Consider the following 24142-nt stretch of genomic DNA (forward strand, 5'->3'; position numbering starts at 1 on the left):
CGACAATGCAGCACTCTGTCCTTGTTTAGGAAAAAAATTAAAACATGGCTGTTCCCGAGAAATTAATTCCGCGGGGCCGTAACATTGCTCATGTTGGCTGCATTCCTTCTTTAGCCATCTCTCCTGTTTTTGCTGGTCTGCAGCTCACGTTTCTTCTAGCGCCAGGGTACCCGTAGGGTGTTTGCTGTGCTCTATAAATATCATATACAATACAATACAATACTATTGCATATTGCCAATTTATGTGATGCTCATTTATTGTATTAGGAGGAGTTGTTTATTAAATGACTGTATTTTAACTCCCCGCAATGTTATATTTGTGTTCTTTATTCATTTAAAAATTCAAAAGCAAAGTGACATTGGTGTTTATTCGTTGTTGGATCGGTTTAGTTGCAGGTAAGTGATAATAGCTATTTATGCATATTTATTCATAGTTTGTTATAATTTATTTTCAAACATTCTACAACACACGTCCTTATTTTTAGATGATTCATTACTGGATGGAGTGGAGGCACATCAAGCTAGAAACAACTTTAAGGAGTTATTAGTTACACTGTGTTTATGATAGTTCATCAGTTGTAAGGCACCCTGTACATATCAGGTTGCATATATGTAAGAGAACTACTGGTACTTATTTGTTGGAACTGAAGTATTTACTGTGATCATACGTATGACCATGAACCTCTTTACCATGGAGTGATCATTGCACAAGTTCAGTATCAATGAAGTGGTCAGGGAGCTTCCTATCCGATTATCTATTTCGAGAATTTATGCCGTCATCCACCATGGAACTGTTTATAAAAAGGAATACCATTGTTTTCTTTGCCTTATTACATGGAGTCCCTGAACTAGTACAGATAACTAAGGGAGATACTATGAAGGGATTACAGCAGCTGTAATGGTAAATGAGTTACACTAATACCAAAAATAAACATTTGACCGTGCTGTAAAATGATCTCAGAGTCATTCAGGGACAGTATAATCAGATAACATTCTGTGGATGCTACAAACCATTTCCTATTACAATATTATTTTGTATTTCTGTTCAAATATCTCTACTTCTGACAGCATGAGACACCTTACTAATGGGTGTAGCGGAACCTCAGATGCTGTGCCTGACAACTTGCCTGAAGAAGGTCACAGTGTGGACCGAAACATGCCATATAACTGGTATGATTTTCCTTTTACACAAGCTAAATAATTCATCAAAAGATGCTGAATGCTTTTCAGAATGCATTTGTTGGTGTGACATCACACAGGTGAGTGCAGTGTTACCTAAATCTGATGGTATTGTGTGTGCTCTAAGTATTCCACATGTACATATCTGCAGAAGTAGAGGACATTTACATCATTTGTTTACATTTGTGACTTTACGAAATTTTACAGTTCAACTGCTGTACAAGTTGTTTCTTTTCTGCTTCATGACATCACATTTGAAGAGATACTAATCTGGAGAAAACATGTTTACATTATGTTTTACTCTTTTAACAGTTCGTTACTAATATACACACATATATATATATATATATATATATATATATATATACAGCATACACATTTTCAGCATTGCCTAAGGCAATTTAACGTGCACTTTTCATAACAGAATAAAGCAAACGTTTTGTAATCAATTTAGAAGAATTTGTTTTATTGAAATCTGTTCAAAATTAGATGATATAAATATTGACTTTTGTGATGTTCAAAGATAATGAAGTCAAAAACATGAACTATTCATTGTGAACATTGAAATGTTAAACAACAAAGTATGTACGTTTCTCTGTACAATGCACTGTAAAATTAGGACAGAGAGAAGGATCTAACAGCAGAATCAGAGAAAGAGTCAGCTGTACGTCTGTTTTTGAGTGAACAAATTTACTGCCTTCAATTATAGTCCTGTGAGTGAAAATGCCTGGGAGAAAAAGGTGTGAAAGCAATACGCTGGCCGTGATGTCTAGCGACAGGAAACAATACTACTATTACCGGGGATAAGAACATTTTAATTGTTTCATGAATAAAACATTTATACATTTCTCAAACATGTTAGATGGTACCTTAAGATCCAAGAGATGGTCTCTCTTAATAGACCGTGATGTCAGCATGTCCATCCTTTTGAGACAAAACATCCACACTTTGCACTCAGGCCAAAACAATTATTTGAAAACCTTACTCATAATCAGTGGGTGGGGAGTATATTTTTATTTACAGCAGTAAATGTCAGAAGCACGTGAAATAAACTTTTTCCAGGTAGATATCTTTTTCTTGTGTCTTTTTCTGCACTCTAATTTCTATTGTATTTTTTACTAACCCAAATTGGTGTGTACCAAATTTTTAACTGCTCTGTGTTTTAGTATGTGGTCTTCAATAACCTCAGTGTCTTCGGGTAACAGAGTTCCTTGAAAGAAGCATGTTCCACTGTCTGCAGACGTCACAATCTCTATCGTGGGCTGCAAATCTGCTTTTGATAACAAAATCTCTTTTGCCGTAAAAAAGAACCCCTGTGCTGATGCTGATTGCCTTTGCTTGCTCAAACTCCTCGACTTTCAACACCCTGATTAACTTCAAATCCTTTTTTTGGACACATTTGATTATATTGCCCATCTTACAACTCCCCAGTTAAATCACCTAAACTGAGACCCGGGTTTAAAACCCTAATGCTTCATCGTACATCAACCAGAAGAGACATGTTCTTGATCGCAGATAAGCCAAGAAGAGAAAGGAGGGGAGATGGAATAAATCTTCCTAGAACCCACCTATAACACCAAGAAATGTTATATTCTGGAATACCTGTCAACTATAAAATCAATAGCAGAAACTTCAAAAACATCCTTACCCTCTGATATCTGTCTTCTAAGCTGATAAGTGATATCAAACACAACTTTCTGTATCTATTTCTGCAAATCTCTGTATAAATATTGATTGGTTATTACATGGAGTGTGTTCTAAAGTCATAAACTTAGTAGCCCAAAGATTTAAGAACCAATCACCTTGAGTTACATTTTTCGGTCTCCTCTTTAGTGGGTTGACCATAACACTCTACAAAACGTACTCACTTTTGCTGAGCACATCTGAAGCTGGAAAACACTGAGCAAGCGTACTTACAACAGACATTCACATCATAGAATAATTAAAACGATTTCCGAATATGGAGCTAACTCTCACATGAACCTTTATTGGAATATTTTGTAAAAACTGAAGCCAAAAACCTTAGGTCCTCCTTACAAGGCCATCATTGCAACTTGGGTAGAAAAGTATGGCTTCTTTACCACACAAAGTAAATACCATTCCTTCAAGGTGAATTATTACTCAGGTATGGTAAATACCTCCTATTACGTATTTTAACATTAAACAGAGGTATAACATGCAGAATTAAGTGCTAATTCACATACTTTTGTCCAGGCCTATTCTCCCAATACATTTCAAGAGGTTTGACCTGCAGGAATCCAGGAGGAAAAAACTGTGAGGTGGTGATAACTGTCACGTAACTCGTAATATGGACTCTTTGTGTAAACGCCTGTTTTCAACCCTGAACTTGTAAAGAGAGTAGTAGAGATTAAGTTGATTGTCCTCACAATTTCGATTCCAAAATAAATGTAATGGTCTCCTCTGACTTTTCTACCATCTTTTCTTCTGGAACGGTTTCTATCCTCCTGACTTATAAAGATCTTTGGCGGTTGTTCGTTTTGCCATCTGCAATGCTCGCTCGATAGATCAGGCCTTATTACTGCTGCAATGCTCTCATAGCCAGTCTACTCTCTTGCCTACTCAAAACATTACAAATATCACAATACACAACCTTATGTTGGGTCTCCTATGATGTCATACCATCATCTAGAGCTGAAAATTCCTACATTGGCTGCAAGTCAATGTTCATGCATCCTTTAAAGCCTCGACCCAGTTCATAACGGTCTTCGTTGGCCCGGCAATAGCTTTCTTTAGAGACCGTTCCCATTGGCTTCTCTCAGCAAACTTTCCTACTCAAACCACACATTACTGCTATCCTGCCCACACTTCCATCACTTCTCCATTAATTAATTCGGAGGCTGCCCAGCTGTGGCTAGAGGTTCTACAACCTAGGAATCATCCAGCAACCGAGATTGACTCTATTTTACAATTTGCAAAGCCTACCCACCTATCTGAAGACTTGTGTGTTTCTCCACCATCTTAGTCAACCCCTCGCCCTTTGTCTCAGAGTGGATGTGTCATGGTCTTTGATGCTACAGCACTCCAGCAATGGTTAGCCTCAATAATGAAACTTTGAATCTTTAATTAACACAATTCTTTAAAACTGCTTTGACCCTTGGCATTACAGCTTACAGATATCACATTGTTGGTGTGAGATGCTACTAGTGCCACAGAGATGATAGTTCCACCTAGCTCCACCCTCAGCATATGTACACCTGCCATTTCTTTGCTGACATCTTTCAAATATTATTCAATATTACCTTCTTGTTCAAAACAGATGAAGAGTTTCATTTACTTCAGAGAACACCGGTTCCTCAGCTTTGTTTTGGGCCGAGAGCTGTATCTTGGGGGCACCCAATTCTTTCCAATCGGAAATGCTTAAATGATGGGTAAGCATACGCCTGACAATGGTCACAGCTGTCTTTGAGAAAAGTCTGGAACGTGACTGGATTGTCCCAATTGTGCTTTGCTAATTGGATAATAAGAGTCCATAACCACGCCAGGTTAGTCTATCAACCCAAAAAGGCTTCTCCGAGGAGAGCCCTTCTATTCAGTCCATCACACTTAGGAAAAGAGTGTGTGAAACCAGCGAAAGCGACTCATGTATCATTAGGCCCACAGTACTACAGCTGTTCCATACCTGAGCCATCTTTATCAATAAGGGCCCCCCTGGGTGCTCTTGTTTATACAGGTCTACCCTGGAGCTGGAACATTGAGACTTCAGAAAGGGCATGACCTTTGAGGGCGAATTCCAAGTGTTCCAAGGAAAGCTTAAAGTTGGTTTGCTGCTTTAGAAGACAATCTTTCTGTAGCTAAGAAACATAATATATAAAGCACTATTACCACAAAGCAAGTGCTAGCACTGGACTGGACTACTGATTGGAAACCCCCAGCCACTGGGTAAAAAAAATCCCTGTAAACTTGAGGTACCAAGACACAACGCGCGGAAGGGTCATTTAATCAAAACATACTAATTTTTCAATAAAGATTTCCATAACCATTTGAAGTGTTTTCTTGATTCCTGGCAGATGACAATTCCTGTGAAGAGCTGTCCAAAACTATTTTTGCATCATTCTAGATGGCACAAATGCACCACTTAGTTGACACAGTTTATAATTGATATAGATTAGGACCTCTGGAATAGGGGCTGGGGCGTATCACATGTTACACCTACATTTTAAGAGTGCATTCTGTGCACTGTTTTCACATGTTCACATGATTGTGGTGTCTATAGATGCCTCACCTCTCTAAGGTTGCAGAGCGTTCAAGATAGCGGATTGTTATCTTGAAAGAGAAGTGATTATCAGCTAGGGCCTCCTATGTTTAACCTAAACTTGCACTCATGATGAAAAATGGTTTGGTATAGTTGCATCAGAAACGATTGTGCAAATGCTTCTCTAGGATGTCATGTGTGGTAAGTGATATAGATATAGAAGTATAATTCAGTGTCTGGTTTTATTCTAGCCATAACGTGATATAAGGAATTGACACTGTTTGGCTATCTTACATTTTTAGAGAAAATTATACTATCTGGACTATCACCGTCAATATTCATGGGTTTTTATCAGTGCCTTGCCTTACTAAGCCAGTGCCTCTGTCTTTGTGATTTTTTAACCTACACGAGCTTAGGAATTATTGTATATAGGTGATGCGCCATGGTAAACTTGCTTTTATTGTTTGAACTATAGAGGTGTTGTAATTAGATCCATGTAAATAACCATGGTAACCACTGTATAATTCTAACCGCCATGAATGTACTGTTTTTTCTATGCAAGCTTTTATGGTCGTTCGACCGAAATAAAGTTTTTATGATGATGATGATATAGATGCCGCCCTCAGGTATTTGTGTATGGACACACCACAGTCTGCGCCAGAACTCACAAAGTGCATCATGCGGCTTAAAGTATGGAAGCAAACAGGGAATCCTATTTTTATGAATACAGATATATTGTTTCCATTTGATTGCTTGGCTTACTTCAGAAAACAAAACAGCCATCTTCAAATGTTGTTTCCCTATGATTGCTTGGCTTACTTCAGAAAACAAAACAGGCATCTTCCAATGGTGGCTTTTCAAAAAGGTTGCATCAATAGAGATTCTTAGGAGCGAGGAATACCCTTGCAAGGTTTAGCAATCTAGATTTTCACTATTTATAAACAATGCGGTAGTGATGATATTTATAATATTTTTTAATAGTTACAGAACATTTTCCCCCATTAAGTAATACAGTACACATTCTTTCTCACTGTTTCTCGCCTCAGTGTTTGTTGATTTTTTTTTTTGTCAATCGTGATTTTATAGCAATATACTGTGAAGAACAGTAGCACAACCTTTAACAATGGAGCACCTACAGACTTTGCAGTGTAACATTTATGCAGCGTATGTCAGTCATTTGAGAGGTTGGGATTGGCAAGATTACGCGTACTATTAGCACCTACCAGTTAGACGTCATTCCCTTGAATCGGCAAATGGGATGCTGTTTCCAGATATTCAATTGATTGTCGTGTCTACAGATGTCCCATACCTATAGGGTTGCAGTGTATGCTTGCCACTTCCTTGTCATTCAAGATGGTGGCATGCCATGCTGAAAGAGACATAGCTACAACCTATGGTCACCTGTGTTTCAACCAAACATATACTCTGCTGAAAAATGATTTAGTATAGTTTGTGTCGAAAAGGCATTGGTATATGCCTGCACTTTGGCATTATTCCTATTTTTTGCCATAACAGTGGCACCCAATAGAAATTATGGTGAAGTACAAACCTGATCAGTCATGGTAATAACAATATCAGGACTGAATACGATTAGGTAGGCCAAATATGGCAATCACTCCAAATCTTGGTTCACTTTACACAGCTTCTTTGGGTTTCTCCTTCCATCAACCAAGAGCAGTAACATGGCATCGATACGTGTGCAGAAATATGCCTGGACAGGGATGATCCATGGTTTGCCCTGGTTGATTCGTCTGTAGTGGCCCTGACAGTTCTACCTGTTCTATGCCCTTGGATTGCTAAAGGCGTGGTATAGAAAAGTGGGGATTTCACTGAACAGAAAATAAATCCTATTTTCTACCCCAATCCCACAGCGGAAGGGCCAACCTGGGAGAGCAGAGATATACCGAAATATGTTCGCTGCTATCTCCAGTGATCAGTGTGACGTTGATCTCCATCTTACAAAGCAGAACATGTCTTGCCACATTTACTTGTATGTACAAAAAATAAATACGTTGCCACCGTCACAACATTGTGTTTAGAAAAATTCCTTGTCCTGTAATCTCATAAGGCTCTTCTATAAAAAACACACATAAGACAAGGTAATTCTTTGGCGATGGTGAACATCATCCTGCATTTTCATGCTGCCTGTGGTGCTCACGGCCTAGAAGGTATGCAGAAGTTCCGCTGCCTGGACATCACATAGCCTCGATTACAAGCACACTCGTAGGATCCATCTGTGTTTCGACACTGCCCATTAATACAGAGGACGGACAGATCCTCCGCTTCATCACATTCATTGATGTCTGGAAAAGAAAACAAATAGGAATTAGGACTGGTAGGTGATTTCATATCTCCGAGACCAAACACTACTACATTTCTGCAATCCAAATAATACCTCAGACTAGACCACTGATCACCTGTGATCCGGAAGATCCTATTCTCACTGTGCGATTGGAGTAGCTTCTCGTCTCAGTCAATGGGTTTTAACGACAAACAATGTAAAGATCAAGAAATCAATAATGTCTTTTTTTTCCTGCAATAAGAACAAACTTGCATTTTGGGATCTATTGAGGCAGTGGAGATAGGAGTCTGAGTTTCCTTTTTTTTTTTTTTTTTCGGGTCCTATGATTATGCCTTCGATGCTTCATGGACTATCGAAAAAGGGTCTCCCACTACAATGGTCCAGCAGGTCTGTAAAAACCTAGATGGAGCAAAACCTCTCCCCCACGAGCTTCCTTTCCGGAATTCAGTGCCTTTTGTTGGACTGGTTGGTAATTAACAAAGAGAACAGCAGGGCACGGAATGTAGGATGGAAGATCTTTTGCCTTTCTTTTTTTCTTGAGTGGGGTTAAGGCAAATGAGGACAAAAAAAAATCAATAATGTCATCCTGATAGCAAGTATACCAGTCAACTCAACTGAGTTTCTTCACCATTCACTAGTTAGCGTCTGCATCAGGGTCTGTAATGGAACACCCGCTGCCGTAAAGTCAGCAGTCACATCCCTACCAAATACTGCTTAGTTTAATCACAAAAGGTTGAGTTGAGAAGGAAAGCTTTGGGTTGGTAGAGATTCAGTCAGCGTCTTGCAATTCTTGATATGCTCATGTTTCAATGGGAGTCCTTTTAACCTGTTCCCTTTATATTTCATTTTATCTCTGTGTAAAAACGACAATGCTCCCCAATGAAGTATTCACTATTTGACCGGTCAATCGGTAAAAGATGCCCTGTTGTTATCAGGTTACAGCGCCTCATCTAGGAAGCATGAAAGTAGTAATGTAAGCTCTTCCTAAACACCAATACTACATAAGCATTTACCATCATATCATCATTAAACCCAAGAGAAGGGGACCTCAATGTATAAAAACACAATTAGAAACGTGAAGCAAAAATGGAAGTAGCATGGGTCATGTCCGATGTGCATACAACAACTGACTTCCACACTCTACAACATGCACTTGAGAATCAGCAAGCATCAAGATATTGCGGGACATGCTGTTACTGGATACATTGTCTCATTAGATGCACAGTCTATACTTACCTTAAACTGTAGATACCAGACATTTGACATACCAGTTAAGACTGCAAACAGTGCAACACAGTGACCTAAAAAAAATTCTCAGACTGACTGAACCGGATGTGAAAGATCACAGGTACCCAATGAAGATTGTCTAAAATGAGGATTGAGCCCAAGTAGAGGAGAAAGAATCATGGGGCACCTGCATCAAAGGTTTTTGTGATCGCAAACCCTGCAATTCGCAAAAATCGGCCGTTTGCGATCGCAAATTGGCCTTTGGAGATGCACGAAAGTGTTTCCCATGTGCAATTTAAGAATTCGCAATTATTTGTGAATTCCTAAATTGCGATTGCATTTAAGGAATCGCAATTTGCGATTCCTTAAATGCAATGCTAGAAGCACTTTCAAATAGCGATTTTGCTATTTGGGACCGCAAATTACAGACAAATCAAACTTGTCTGTAATTTGCAAAAACAATGAAAAATGCACTAAAATGCATTTTTAAAAGTTTTATGTCACACACACATGCCCTTGGGGCATGTGTGTGCGCAACATGGGTGCACATCAGAATTTCAGGGGTGCAACAGGTTGTCATTTTGACACCCTTGCACCCTTGAAATTGCATGAGCAATTTGCGAGTACCTACTGGTACTCGCAAATTGCCATGCAATTTTCCATTCATTCCAATGGGCCTATAGGCCAATAGGAATGAATGGGAAGTCATTCCTTAATTGCGACTCGCAATTTGCGACTTGCAATTTAGGAATTTGTAGGAATCGCAATTTTTTTAGCAATTCCACATGCATAGGCTTTTGCGATTCCTTATTAGCGAATCCTTATTTTTCCGCTAATATGGAATCGGAAATGACATGTTTGATGCATGTGCCAGCATATCTGCAACTAAACATGCTAGCGGGTGTTCTGCATAATGCCTGTATGATGCCTAATAGTAAGACACAATTAATTCTTTGTCATTAGGGTAATCCTCCAGTCATGGCTGATTATCAAAAACGCACAGACGAATATGTTGAGTCTTTATAAGTGTCTATTAATTCCCACTTCCCTCAATTACCCTTTCGTGCAGACACAAAGATTCAGGCTGGGATTGAAGAGTATTCTAAGACTGCTGATTAAGTTCTTAAGCAGCAGACACACACAGTGCAGTAAAGGAATGAATGTCAGAACACTACAATATTTTCCTCTCAACACCACTAATTATCACTTGCACATTGTCCAGATTCATTTTCAGTCAATTTGTTGTCAACTTTAGGTGGCAACAGTTTTGTGAACTTAGTTTTAGGAGTAAAAAGATAAATATACAGAATTGTAGTCCCCGGAATCTCTGAGAAATATTCATCACTTCTGTCATCGATAATAATATATTTTGAGGAAAGGTAATAGCTCACTGATTTATGAACTTGACAATGTATTTCTGGAGGAGTGAAGAGTTTAGAGGTGGCACTTTCAATGGCGCGGCCTCCAAACTTATGTGTCTACCTCCAAAGGGCACCGTACAGGTCCATAGAATGAGAAAAAAAATCTTGTGCCTTCAATATACTTAGTGCAAACCTAATAAAAAAGCAAATACCCCACTGAGTGATACCCCTCTCACTAACATTGAGCACTTTCAAGTCCTTCTCGAGTCTTAGTTGACAATTATATCTGAGGCAATCTTACCCAAAAACGTACAGCTTTCAAGGAAGAACATTAATGAGTAGTAATACATTGGCTTGTCTTGACTCACATCTATCTAATCCTCAGTCCCTAAAGAAAACAAGGGTCCGTAGCCTCCAGGCAGTCTTTGTTTGGAAATGTGTGCAGAAGCTACCCAAAATGGGCCACATATTTTCCCTCTAATTCATTAAAATATATTGGACATATATTGATAAACTAAAGGTTTTTTCAATGTAAAAGCACCTAAAAGCTATTTTTCTTGTACATGGGAAGTGTAAATCTGTACTCTTCAGGATGGAAGGGCCTGATGTCATAATGGAAGGTCCTCTAACCCCGTCCTGCAACAGAAAAGTAAGTAATGAAAGACTTAAGGATCTCCTCTAAACCTCTGTCTCATCTGTGGACAGTGGATCTTCATGACCAGTGTCTCCTATAGAAACAGGGATTATTAGTCACAAGGAATATTTCACTTAACAAAGAAGGCATTGCTCAACAAAGGAATCTATGGCTTACTCCATTTATTAACTTATAAAGCCATGCAACTTGCTATCAGAGAAATGAAGAACCTTCTAAGTAATTGGAGCTCATACAGAAATCCACTCACAAAACCCAGAAGAAACTAAAATCTATCTCATTGGTAGCGACAAACAGACTAATCCGTCCCCGTAATCAACATAGTTATCTGACAGACGAGATACAAACCCTTTTACGATCCTATGAACCAGCCCCCATTCCTCCTACTAGGTTAGATGAACACAGTATTCAGTCAGTCCCAACTACTGCATGCAGAATTGGAAAGACTAGCAATAGAATACTACATTTTAACAACCTAAAAATGTGATAATAATTCTAGAAAAGCTACACTCATCAACGGTCAAACCACAGAAACATATTAGGTGTATACTACTCAGCTGTCGATCAGCAAAGAATCATGCTGCAGACATTCCGACCTCATATTAAGCCAGGAAATCGACATAACTATGCTAACAGAATCATGGCTATCTGATTCTTCTTCTCCATGCCTAGATCTATTAGTCCCCCCAACATATTGCATTATGAGACTAGACAGGCCAGTCAATAAGGGAGGAGGCATCGCCTGTATACATAGATCTGACATTGCCATTATGAAAAAAAATACAAACTGACCCCCTAGAGTCATGTCAGTATCTCGGTATGTCCTTTAGATCCTCTGACAATCAAATGTGCAAACTTCATACATTCTACCACCCCCAAGGCAAAAATACCAAGTTCATAGACCAACTGATAGAAATCATCACAGCAAACTCCACTCTACATTCCAATGAAATTTTCATAGGAGACTTCAATCTTCATTGAGAGGATCATACTGACAATTGGATGAATCTACTTAAAGCCTTCCTTGAAGATCAATCAATGTTCAAAGAATGTAATATACCAACCTACTCCAAAGGCTCTACCTTAGACTGGATCATAGCTAAAGAAAAAGCTATAGATAAAATAAAAATCACCCCCTGGGATTGGTCTGATCGTCACATCATTACCTTCCAAATACCCTTCACAAAAACAAAAGCTTCCCCACAATCAATAAAGCCCAGAAATTGGATTCATGACACTAGAGGGCTCACTATGTATATAGTCATAGCATGGTGTGAGATAGAATTGCAACCTCCTAATAATATGGTTGACGTTAGTGACCTCACGGAGTATTACAATAATACAATGTTGAGTATTATTGAAGACATAGCCCCGCTAAAATTCAAAAGGATCCCTGACAAAGATAAAAACCCTTGGTTTAACGGTGCCCTCAACAAAGACATTCACTAAGATTCACAGAGCAGAAATGGTGACAACACCCTTCCTCACCCCATTTAATTCAACTACGAAAGGCCAGGAAAGCCTACAATAAAAGCATTCTAAACTCAAAAAATGACTTCTTCAGGAAAGAACTGGACAATGCAAGAAACAGACCGAGGAAACTATTCGATGTGCTAAAAGATCAATCCAATAAAACGGCCAAATCTGCACCAACTACTACAAATTTGAATATAAGCAGTGAAGATTTCTCCTCCTTCACAGCCAAAGCCAAATCGATGGAAGAGGAGCTAAAAAAAGCAGCTGAATGCCCTTGTATCACTAAGAGCACCCCAGTTGAGCTTCAATTTCAACCAGATCTGGAAACGCCTACAAATAATGCTGGATGGTCTGTATTCAAGCCTTTCAGTGACCTAGACATTGCAAAGATCATCTCAACCATTAAACCAAACAATCATTACAATGATCCTCTACCTGCAAAGTGTTGGTCTACAATAAACCATCTGCTCATCCCCACATGGACAAAAATCATTGAAGCTTCGCTGGCACAAGGCTCAATACCGGACTGCCTAAAAACAGAGCAAGTCACTCCAATCTTAAAAATACCAACAGAGAACCCCTCTGACCCTAACAATTTCAGACCAGTAACAAACATTCCCATGCTAGCCAAAGTCCTGGAAAAATGCGTACAACAATTGAGCCAACATATCTCTGAATTCAATCTGTTGAATAACTTCCAATCAGGATTTAGACCAAACCATAGTACTGAAACAGAGAGTCTGCACATCTTGGATGACGCTCTACTTGCCCTCGACCGCAACGTAACCTGTCTCCTGATCCTGCTTGACCTCTCTTCGGCATTCAACACGGTTAACCTTGCTAAAATACTAGATCGCATGAAAAATAGGATGGGATTAGAGTGTACAGTCCTAAAATGGTTTAGATCATTCTTAGAGAACAGAATGCAAAAATTCACAGTCAACCAAACATTATCAGCTTCTTCCAGAAATACCATCGGAGTGCCTGAGGGCTCAACACTATCACCGTCATTATTCAATCTGTACGTAGAGCCACTCACAGAAACCTTACAATGAGCAAACATCTCTTTCCACATGTACGCAGAGGACACACAGCTGTACATCAAGATTACATCGACAGAAGAGATAGGTATCATGAACCAAGTATTAAAGAGAACCACCCATTGGCTACCCAGTAATCACCCGAAGCTTAACCCACATAAAACCGAATTCCTGCTGATTTCCCCCCAGAAAAGCACTAAGAACATCCTAGAGTGGACCAATCTGATCGCGGCACTAAACTGTACTCCCAGGATCGTTGAGTCTACCAAATCCCTAGGAATTATACTAGACAAAAACCTGAACATGGTATCTCATATTAACACAATGGCAAAAAATGCCCAGTTCTATTTAAGCTACCTCAGAAAACTGAAACTTTTCTTAAATAAGTCAGACCTTAAAACAGCAGTCCAGGCACTAGTAATATCAAGGATCGAGTATGGTTGCACAACTCTAGCTGGTCTCCCCAAGATTTCAACAGCCCCACTGAAAACCTGTCTCAATGCGGCCACAATACTTACAACTGGCTCTAGAAAATTCGACCACATTACCCCTCATCTGAAAGCGCTTAACTGGCTGCCTTACAAAGTGAGAATACAACTAAAAATGGCATGTATCTCTCTCAAAGCGATACACTACAAAACACCAGTGTACCTAACCTAGAAAATCACACTATCAGGAGGATGCCGTGTCTCCTGGAGTCATGGAGATCTATTACTGAAACCGTCCCAATTCCGTACGAAAAGAACTTATGACAGAGCTTTCTCTTGTGCAGCGCCTAGAATTTGGAACGCTCTCCCCCCTAACATTAGAAGAATTTTGTCAATCTCTGCATTAAAAAATGAAGCCAAATCTTTTTACGAGTAAATATCTCCCATAATCTCACAGACTCACCATTATCATTGATACTCCATGATCATACACATGCTACCTCTCATTGAACATTAACCTCTTTGTGGTCTTGTATATATGTATATTAAGCTTTAATGTTTTTCTCAAAATCATTGTACAACTACTAATGACTTGGTAACAAACCTGTTTATTGATATGCAAATGTAAAGCACTTTGATACCCTCCTAAGGGTCATGTTCACGCTATATAAAACACCAAATAAATAAATAAATATAATTAAACTGGTTGACAACCTCGTTCCAGGTCATTACAGACTTTGTTTCCAATACTGGACAAATGTTTGATAGCTTAATGTAATCTGGGTGCAGTTATCTTGATATGCTTGCATTGAACAAATTAAACGTAAAACACCTGAAATCACTGATTTGAGGGCGAAAGGTTCAGGATTGGGCACATTGTCAGTAATGACCTGGAGTAAAGTGATCATTCTACATTAACCAAATGTATTTGAGTTTATTGTTAGGATGGAAAGATTATCACTTTTCTAATAACTTTACATGAAACATATTTTCTTTTTTTTAATTGAAGCAGGTCCACAACACAAAAAGCAGGTCTATGCCCCCACTGGCCACAGTCCAAAATATGAAGGTGCTCCAAGTCCTTGTTTTCCGGTATAGACAGGAGACTGACATCAGTGTCAATTTATTTTTATTTTCCTTGGCCCTCTTCTTTCTGAGTTTTCATTTAGAATGATGTTAGCCTAGCTAATCAGTCTCTAACAGGGACTTTTGAAAGACTTTTCGCTTCTTCCTTTTGAATTTCTCATGCATGGAGGTCTGTGGAGGATTTGGTTAAGGTTGGGCAGGATAGAGGGAGCCCTTTAAGTTGGTTGGAGACAAAAGGCAGCCTGGGTTGAGGGATCTTTAGCCCATCCAGCCACAAATACATCCCAGGGGAAATATCATAATTCTCTTTTAGGCGCATATACGAAGTGTTGCTTCTAAAAAAATTAGGCTTTCTCAGTAGCAACACTACACCATGCATTGCAGTGTCGATTTACAGTCCAGATTTCTCTTTAAAAAGTTATTCATACCGGTCTCTAATTAGGTAATTTATTTGAAGAAATATGTGTAAAATTAATACTTTGGCCACATTTGTGGGAGCACCCTTCCCCTTCACAAGAGTATTGGGCTCACTCATTTTGTAGGAGCAAAACAGGGATGGCATTAAAACAGTCTTCAGGGGGCGTGGCCAAGACAGCGATGTGAACGGGCGCATCTCGAGTGAGCTCCGTCGCCCCGCTGCCTAAATAAGCTATCATAAGCGAAATTTGGGGGGCTTCATGGGGGGCCCCATCAACTAACTAGGCCCTGAGTACGAGGTGACCCTCGGGAGACCACTCCGGTGCGGGGGACCCAGCTGGGGGCAGCTGGGGGCCTGGACACTCTGCTGCCGGAGTCCTACCGCCATTTTGTCGCCTCGCCTGGCGGCCGGCGCCCTGATTTCATTTCCCCTGCGGACAGTTCCCAGCGCTGAGGCGGCGACCAGAGACACAAGCGGATCCTCCGAGGCGGATCCCCCAGCTGCGGACTGCACACCGGGAGACCAGCGGACGGAGGGGACGGGGCTGCCAGCGTCGGGGCGACCCCCAGGCAGGGGTGTTGCGGGCGCTCGGCTGCAGACCCTAAGAGAGGCCCCGGCTTTGGTGGAGACGCTAGGCCGCACTTGGCGCGGAAAAGCCGCCGGCTGGCCTGCTGCTGGGAGACCCTGCTGCGGGATCACAAGCTGTCGCGGGGACGAACTGGTGAGCGGTCTCCATTGCATTCCCCCCCTGCCTACCGACGGATGCACCCTGGTGACTGCGGGAACGCCCTGGACTACTGAGCCACGACTGGGCCCATTGAAGGTACTGTCCGCCCTCTTGCCTCTCCCGTCTGGCGCCCTCCGCCCGGTTGCCTGGCCCCTCGGGCTGCGACTGGGCTTTGCCGAGCACTGCGGCCCCCGGTGGGTGGTGTCCGCCTGCTGGAGCGGAATCGGGCACTGCGGAGTCGGCCCCACCAACCCACGCTGCCATCTGGGTGGGGAGAAACGGACCCCGACTCAAGAGGCATAGCCGGGCCTGGTCCCTGACTCATCATCAGACCGAGCTGGGCCTGAGGTCACTGCGCCCCTACTTCGGGGCGGGGGCCGCTGTCCGGGGGACCGCGGAGGCGGTTGGAGCGCTCTCCCCCTCACCTGCGGAGCGAACTGGGCCTTGTCCGCCATCTTGCCTTCTCTGATCGGCACCTCCAACCCGGGTGCCTGACCCTGCTGAACATCGGGACTCCCGGTGAGTGTTGGCCGCCTGCTTGAGTGGAACCGGGTGCGGGAGAGTTGGCCCTGCCTGCTCCCACTGCCGTTCTGGAGGGGAGAGACGGGGCCCTGCCTTGAGAGACGCACACCGGCCTAGGCCCTACACCACAATCCAGCCCTGCTGTCCTTGCCTGCGGGCCCACACTGGACCTGAAACACTACACCCCCACTTCAGAGCGGGCTTCAGAGCGGACGACACTGCCCGGGAGGCCGCGGAGGTGGCTCGAGCGCTTTCCCCCTCACCGGTGGGTCGGACTGGACCTGGCTGCTTGACAGTGCTGTAAGAGGTGCGTGGCCCCGCCCCCCTGTTTGGAGAGAGCATCGTAGTCGGCTGGCTGGGCGACACGCTACGCCCGCTAGTGTCTGCACCCCACAGCCTGGCCGGCCGACTCGGAGTAGAGGGGGAGAAGCTACTGAAGACGCGTGAGTACCCCTTCATTTGCTTTGGAGCCCCTGGGTGACTTGTGCGCAGCCTACTTGCTCTCCGGGAGACACGAGACAATAGTGGTGAGGGAGCTGGGGTGCGCTTCAAATGCCCTCGAGAGGAGCCGCCACAATCTGCGGGGGGGAGCGGTGCAGCGCCCTTCGCTCGAAGAGAGGTCTGACCCCCATAGCAGATCCCTCACGCACTGGTGACACCTTAAAGACTCCTGAGGACACAGGCCTGAACTTCACTTGCCGGGCAGAGCGGGTCTACATGTGAGAAGGTGCTCGAGAGGGGAGAGGTCTACTGGTGGTGTGCTGAATAACCCCCACGCTGCTGCAGCTACATAGAGAAATCACGGCGACGCATCGGGTGGCTGGACATTGCGCTCCGAATTGATAATGAGCCGCGGCAGAGGGGGCAAGACGGACCCGGCGGCGGCGCCTAGGGGCACATCGGTGGTTGCCATGTGGGGCAAAGCAGGAGCGCCAGCGCCAACTGCAGAAGTGCCGCAACCTGCTGCCGACTCCCCTCCGGTGACCCAGGCCTTCATGTCCTCTTTCATGACAGACCTGAAATCGGAAATAGGGTCCCTGAGATCAGAAGTGCACTCGTGCGTCAAAAAGCTGCGCAAGGAGGTGACCGAGCTGGGAGACAGGGTTGATGGACTCGAGAAAGTTGTTGATACACGCACGGTAGGTCTGGAGCAGCTGTGGCAGAGAGTGGCGGTCCTGGAGGAACAAAACATCGAGCTCCAGGTCAAGCAGGAGGACCTCGAAAATAGGGGGAGCCGCAACAACCTCCGTTTACGGGGTGTGCCACTCGGGGAGGAAGGGACTGATGCCATGGCCTATGTGGCTCAACTCCTACACGAGGTGTGGGGCAACGACGACGCCTCCCCACCGCTCTTGGACCGTGCTCATCGAGTCTTCGGGGCGGGAGGCAAGACGGGCCTCCTCCCGGACATTATAACCCGAGTGCACTACTTCACAGAGAAGGAGGCCATACTGAAAGCAGCGAGGGACAAGCCGGACCTAAGCTATGGAGGGCACAAGATCCAAATCTTCCAAGACCTGGCCCCCAACACGCTGCATAGAAGGAAAGTCTTCCGCCCGGTGACAGAGAAGCTGCGGGCTCTCAACATTCCCTACCAGTGGGGACATCCCTTTGCCCTCATCTTTCGCTGGGAAGACAAGCGCAGAGTCATCCGATCTTACCGCGAGGCGGCACAGCTGCTTAGACTCTCGGAATCCCCGGAGCACAGCCCCTCCCGCTCCAAGCGCCAAGAGAGACTCCCGGCCCGACCGGACTGGACCACGGTACATCGACGTCGCCGAACCCACCCAGTGGATGACTGCTCCACGTCTCAGGCCAAGCAGGAAATCATAGAGCACATCCGCTCCCTTGAAGGTGAACGCGAGGGGCAACTCTCGCGGCCTCACACTCCGTGAAATGAAGAAGAACAGCTCCTGACCTTAGGTGGTCAACGACCAGTGAGGAGAACACCGCCACAACCCCTGATCAACGACCTCTACATCTGTGAATGAGATGGACACCATGGAGTGAACTCGCCCCCCTGAAGGTGATCGTGGAGGGCAACCCCCGCGGCCTTACGCCCAGTGAAATGGAGAATAACGACTCCTGAACTCCTGTGGCCCCTAGGGGGTCGCACGCCTTGGTTGAGACCGTTGACACCGTGCCTCTTCGATGGCCGGCCGCTCTGCGCCCCAGGTCAAGCAAGACATCATAGAGTACGCTTGTTCCCTTGAAGGCGATCGTGAGGGACAATCCCCCGCGGCCTCACACTCCGAGAAACCGAGAAAGGTGCCCCCTGAACTGACGCATCATAGAACACATCTGCTCTCTAGAAGGAGATCGTGATGGGCAACCCTCGTGGCCTTGCACCCCCTGAAATAAGGTAGAACGACTCCTGCGCTTCTGCGGCTCCTAAGGGACTACATGCCTCGATAACGTAGGCGGAGTACACTCCTGGTGTTGAGCCCGCCGCACCAACGCATGGGGACAGCTGGGCACTGGAGGCGATCCTGATAAGCTAACAGCGAGAAAAGGGGCTGCAGTAGAACATCATGGGGCGCTGCTACCCCCCTAAAGGTGATCGTGAGGGTCAGACCTTACGGCCTTTCACTTCAGGAACTAGATCCTCATCGCTGGGGCCCAACACTTCTGAACCGCCTGATATGGCACACCTACCTTTGTGATGTACTAGAGTTAATTACCCCCGAACCCACCCTGGGCAGCGGGGCAGACGGGCCTCGGGGCAACCGGGACCCATATCTTCAGTAGACGACCCCCCATTTTGTCCCATAGGAAGTGACATTCCTGAGACCATCCAAACCCTCGGGTAGAGGATGCCCGGAACCTGGGACATTATACTATGGCCCTGTTGGCCTGCTGTTATTGTATGCCTTCTACGTTCTTTCTACTTTCCTGCTCTTTCTGCTCTTCCTACTTCTCATCTGAGCGTTCCCTGTTCTTGGCCCCTTCTCCCTTTGTGTAGTGTGGTGGTCCGGAGGCTATTGAAGGTATCTGCGCGACAGTGGTGGGAGGGGGAGGCTAATGCCCTACACTCCGCAGGGTGGAGGGTGCTGGGCGATGAGGCGGCTCCAACCCCCTTAGTGTCATGGCAGTGAATGTTCCCAAACCCCTAAAGGTCCTGACGCTCAATGTCAAAGGACTTAACTCCCCCAACAAGCGGAATCAGGTATGGCGCTATCTTCTCCATCATTCCCCTGACATCATCTTCCTTCAGGAGACACATCTTTTGCGGGGGGACACTAGACGCATGGCGCACCCCAGATACCCCACACAATTGTGGGCATCGGCTGACACTAAAACGGCGGGGGTAGCGATCCTGTGTAGAGCTGGCTTTAGGCGGGGATCCACAAAACCCTACAAGAGTGGAGATGGACGCTTCCTTCGGGCCGCGGTACAGGTCGGAGGGGTACAGTTCACTCTAGGTAATGTATATGCACCCAACCAGTCGCAAGATAAATATCTCCAGTCGCTCCTGCGGGAACAGTTTAAGACCGGCGAACCGCGTACAATATTGGGAGGGGATTTCAATCTAGTATGGGACCCAGACATAGACCGTGCGGAGACTGCATTTAGCGGCGCGGGCGCGAGTTCCTCCACGCTAAGGACGCAGATTACGGACCTAGGGCTTGTCGATGCGTGGCGCTACCATAATCCAGGAGTCCGAGACTTCACTTTTTACTCGCACTCCCACCGAACCTACTCACGCATCGACCACATCTTTACCTCTCTTGACCTGACCCGGGACACGCTGAAAGTTGCCATCTCGGATATCTCGCTATCGGACCATGCACATGTGGAACTAATGCTACAGGACCCATTTGCGCACACACCCCGGGAGCGACGATGGACCCTCCCACCAAGCGTCCTCCGGAACCCGGAGGATGTTAACAGCATCCGGGAAGCCATAGACTCGTACTTCGCCATTAACGACAACTCGGAAACGTCCTTCCCGGTAGTGTGGGATGCCTTTAAGGCCACCATACGGGGTCACATTACCTCCCTGGCGATAGCGAGGAGACGTGAGGCCTGTAAACTGGAGACTGACCTAGGGGGTGAGATCAAACAGGCGGAGGCGCAAGACAGGGACCGACCTTCCCTGGCGTCCAGGAGGACGCTAGCTAACCTTAGGGGACAACTTCGACTCCTGCGCACCAACAAGGCGGAACACTCTCTACTAGCACTAAAGCAAAAATACTATGAGGGAGGGGATAAGGTGGGGCGCCTGCTGGCAGGAAGGCTGAGGGCGAGAGCAGCTAGAGCCCATATCGCTAATATACAACGTCAGGATGGCTCTAGTGCCGTCACTGAAAGAGCCAAACAGGACGCCTTTGTAGCCTACTATACGGCCCTGTACGCGGGGGAACCTACATCAGTGGAAGCACGAGCGGCCGTCCTCGCTGACTACGAGGGGACTCCGTTACCGCCGGTATGCGCGACAGAGCTGGAAGAGCCCATACTAGAAGATGAGGTCTCTGCGGCTATTAAAGATCTCCCCACGGGGAAAACTCCGGGGCCGGATGGCTTGCCGCTGACCTTTTACCGAATTTTTCAGACTCAACTTTGTCCCTATCTACTGAGGCTGTTCCACTCTTTTTCGGACGCATCTGGCCCGTCCTCCGATATGGGAATGGCGGAGATTGCACTGATACCAAAGCCAGGGAAGAATCCTGCGCTATGTGCCTCCTACCGTCCTATCGCCCTCCTGAACACCGACCTAAAGATCTATACCAAGATACTGGCTAAACGACTCGACCCATACATGCCAGGGTTGGTGAACCCGGACCAGGTGGGGTTCATCCGGGACCGGCAGGGGGCTGATAATGTACGCAGACTGGCACATCTAGTAGGCAAAGTGTGGCACTGGGACATCCCGGCTTGTCTTCTCTCGCTTGATGCGGAGAAGGCCTTTGATCGGGTGGACTGGGCCTTCCTGAAAGAGGTGCTCCAGAAGCTCGGTCTAGGCCCCAAAATGATAGCGAGTATCATGGCCCCGTACCTAGGGCCCCAAGCCAGAATGAGGGTAAATGGTCAACTAACACCGCCGCTAACGATACACAAGAGGCACGAGGCAGGGGTGCCCACTTTCGCCGCTCTTGTTCGCCCTTGCAGTGGAACCGCTTGCGGCAATGATATGGTGCGATCCTAGAATACATGGAATAGCCCATGGGGGGGAGAGACAATAAGGTGGCGCTATTCGCTGACGACCTGATCCTCACTCTTACGCACCCTTGTGAATCCCTACCAGCGGTCCACGAGGTGCTCTGTCTATATGAACAAGCGTCAGTCCTTAAAATAAATCATACTAAATCTTGGGCGCTCAATCTCACTATACCTGCGGAGGAGATCCCATTCCTGAAGAAGGCTGTGCCCTACCAATGGGCGGAGAGCCACATCAAGTACTTGGGCCTTGCCCTGACCCCCCATTTGGATTCCTGGTCCTCGGTAAACTGGACGGAGTGTCGCAAAGCGGTGCTGGAGGACCTTCGGAAGTGGAAGCCTCTGATGATCTCATGGCTGGGGCGCCTTAACGCGGTTAAAATGTCGATCCTCCCTAGAATTCTATACGTATTCCAATATCTGCCCACCCCGATCCCGCTCCACTGCATTCGGAGCCTTCAGCGTGAGATCACGTCCTTCATCTGGGGCGGGAAGCGCCCCCGGTTCTCACAGAAGATTCTTATGGAACCAAGGGATAGAGGCGGCCTGGCATGCCCCAACTTGGTGCACTACTACTGGGCAACACACCTCCGCTTCGTGGAGGAGTGGGGCGCACGCGAAAGCGACAAGCATTGGCTCCACATGGATCGAGCGGTCACAGGATGCACCATATGGGACCTACCCTGGCTCCCGCGGACGGCACGCTCCAGAAGTGCGTACATAGCGGTCCCCACAAAAACGGTCCTGGATATTTGGGATAGTGTAGCTGTGTCTAGGGGTCTCACTACTTTCCCATCCCCGCATACCCCGATAGTGGGAAACCCACAATTCCCCCCGGCTTACCGGACTCGGGCGTTTGAAAAATGGACGCAAGGGGACTGCAGAGTTATTGGGGACCTTTTCCTCGGGGGCTCGCCCAAAACTAGGGAGGCATTTAGGGTACCGCTGACGGCTGGCTTACAGCATGCTCAGTTATGTCACTGGACTACGGGTGAAGACATGTACCAAGCGGCCACTAGGGCCTACACGCCCTTCGAGAAGTTGGCACGTTCCCTTGGGGGGCTGAAGAGGCTAATCTCACAGATATACTATATACTGCAGCACCCTGCATCGACGCCTGCACACCCCATCAGAGACAATGGCAATTAGCGGCAGACACGGACATTGAACTCTCCCAATGGAACAGACTATGGCGAGATATACCCAAGATATACCGCAGTGTCCCGCAGAGAGAAAACGCCTATAAACTGCTCACTCAATGGTACTACACCCCGCTGCGCCTTAGCAAGAGGTTCCCCAATGCCTCGCCGATGTGCTGGAGATGTGGCTCTGCGACTGGTGACTTTGTGCATATATGGTGGACGTGTCCGACCCTGGCTGTTTTTTGGAAGGAGGTGCTTAGCCATATCAAAGGGGTGCTGGGTTTCCCCCTGCCTGAAGAAGTGAGCACGATCTTACTCGGAATTCAGCCTACCGCACTTAAGGCACTCACCCGCAGCGACTGGATCCTTACGCTCCAAATGCTGGGTACTGCTAAACAACTCATCGCCTTATACTGGAAGCGAACGGGGTGCCGCCCATAGCTTCCTGGTTTGTGCGCCTTTGGCAGGTCCTGGCAATGGAACTACTCACGGCAAGGTTGCAGGTGCGGGGCACACGCTTCAAAGCGGTTTGGGAGCCCTTAGTGCGGCACCTCTGCTCTATAGACTATGCTCGACATATGCCCCCTAGACTCCGCGCTCTGCACCTCTTTGAGGACACAATCGTCCCTGCGGACCCTGCCAGGCTATGCCCTTGACTGCCATACACATTATGTATGTATGTATGTATGTATGTATGTATGTGTCTTGTAAAGCGCACTGCTGCCCTGAGGCGTCGTGGCGCTGTAGACCGCTGGGGAACCCGTCCTGGCTATCCCTGTGAGATGGTCCCTACTGGGTATCTCCAAGGTGAAACCAGGCATCCCCAGCGAATGTGGGGGGCCGTTGTAGAGATGAGGCAAGCTAATGCCCAGAGTTGCCGAGTGTGATCGCTGGTTAGAGTAGGCACCGAGGCGATAATTATTGAGTCCGCTGACCCTGGTCCATGACCTTGCCGCGTCGGGAATTGAACCCTGGTCCCAGGCCGTTCTCTGCTTCCGGGTCTGCCGCCTCTAACCAGTGAGCCACACCACTCCACAAGATGCTGCTGCTACTACACACGCCCCCCTATACCCTACTCCCCGGCACGCCACGCGTATCCACCGCCCTCTCTCCTTTTCTCTGCCTACTCTCAGGCTCTCTTGTCTCACCTACTTCCTTTCTTCCTCCTTGCCACTCTGGCCTTTGTCTCTCTATGAGACAGTTGCGCCCTGT

General features: G+C 46.0%; 1 protein-coding gene across 5 annotated transcripts in view; it reads right to left on the reverse strand.

The window, feature by feature from the left end:
* Positions 1–1624: 1624 nt before the first annotated feature.
* Positions 1625–24142, reverse strand: part of LTBP4 (latent transforming growth factor beta binding protein 4) — a 1311633-nt gene continuing 1289115 nt past the window's right edge. For 4 of the 5 annotated variants that reach the window (XM_078660636.1, XM_078660634.1, XM_078660635.1 and 1 more), the window contains one exon: positions 1625–7695. In XM_078660636.1, the coding sequence (XP_078516762.1) occupies positions 7547–7695 (149 nt within the window). In that variant the 3' untranslated portion in view covers positions 1625–7546. The remainder of the gene's footprint in view (positions 7696–24142) is intronic. The other variant, XM_078660637.1, reaches the window with a different exon arrangement.

This window comes from Lissotriton helveticus, chromosome 9 (genome assembly GCF_964261635.1).
Source record: "Lissotriton helveticus chromosome 9, aLisHel1.1, whole genome shotgun sequence".
Lineage (NCBI taxonomy): Eukaryota > Metazoa > Chordata > Amphibia > Caudata > Salamandridae > Lissotriton > Lissotriton helveticus.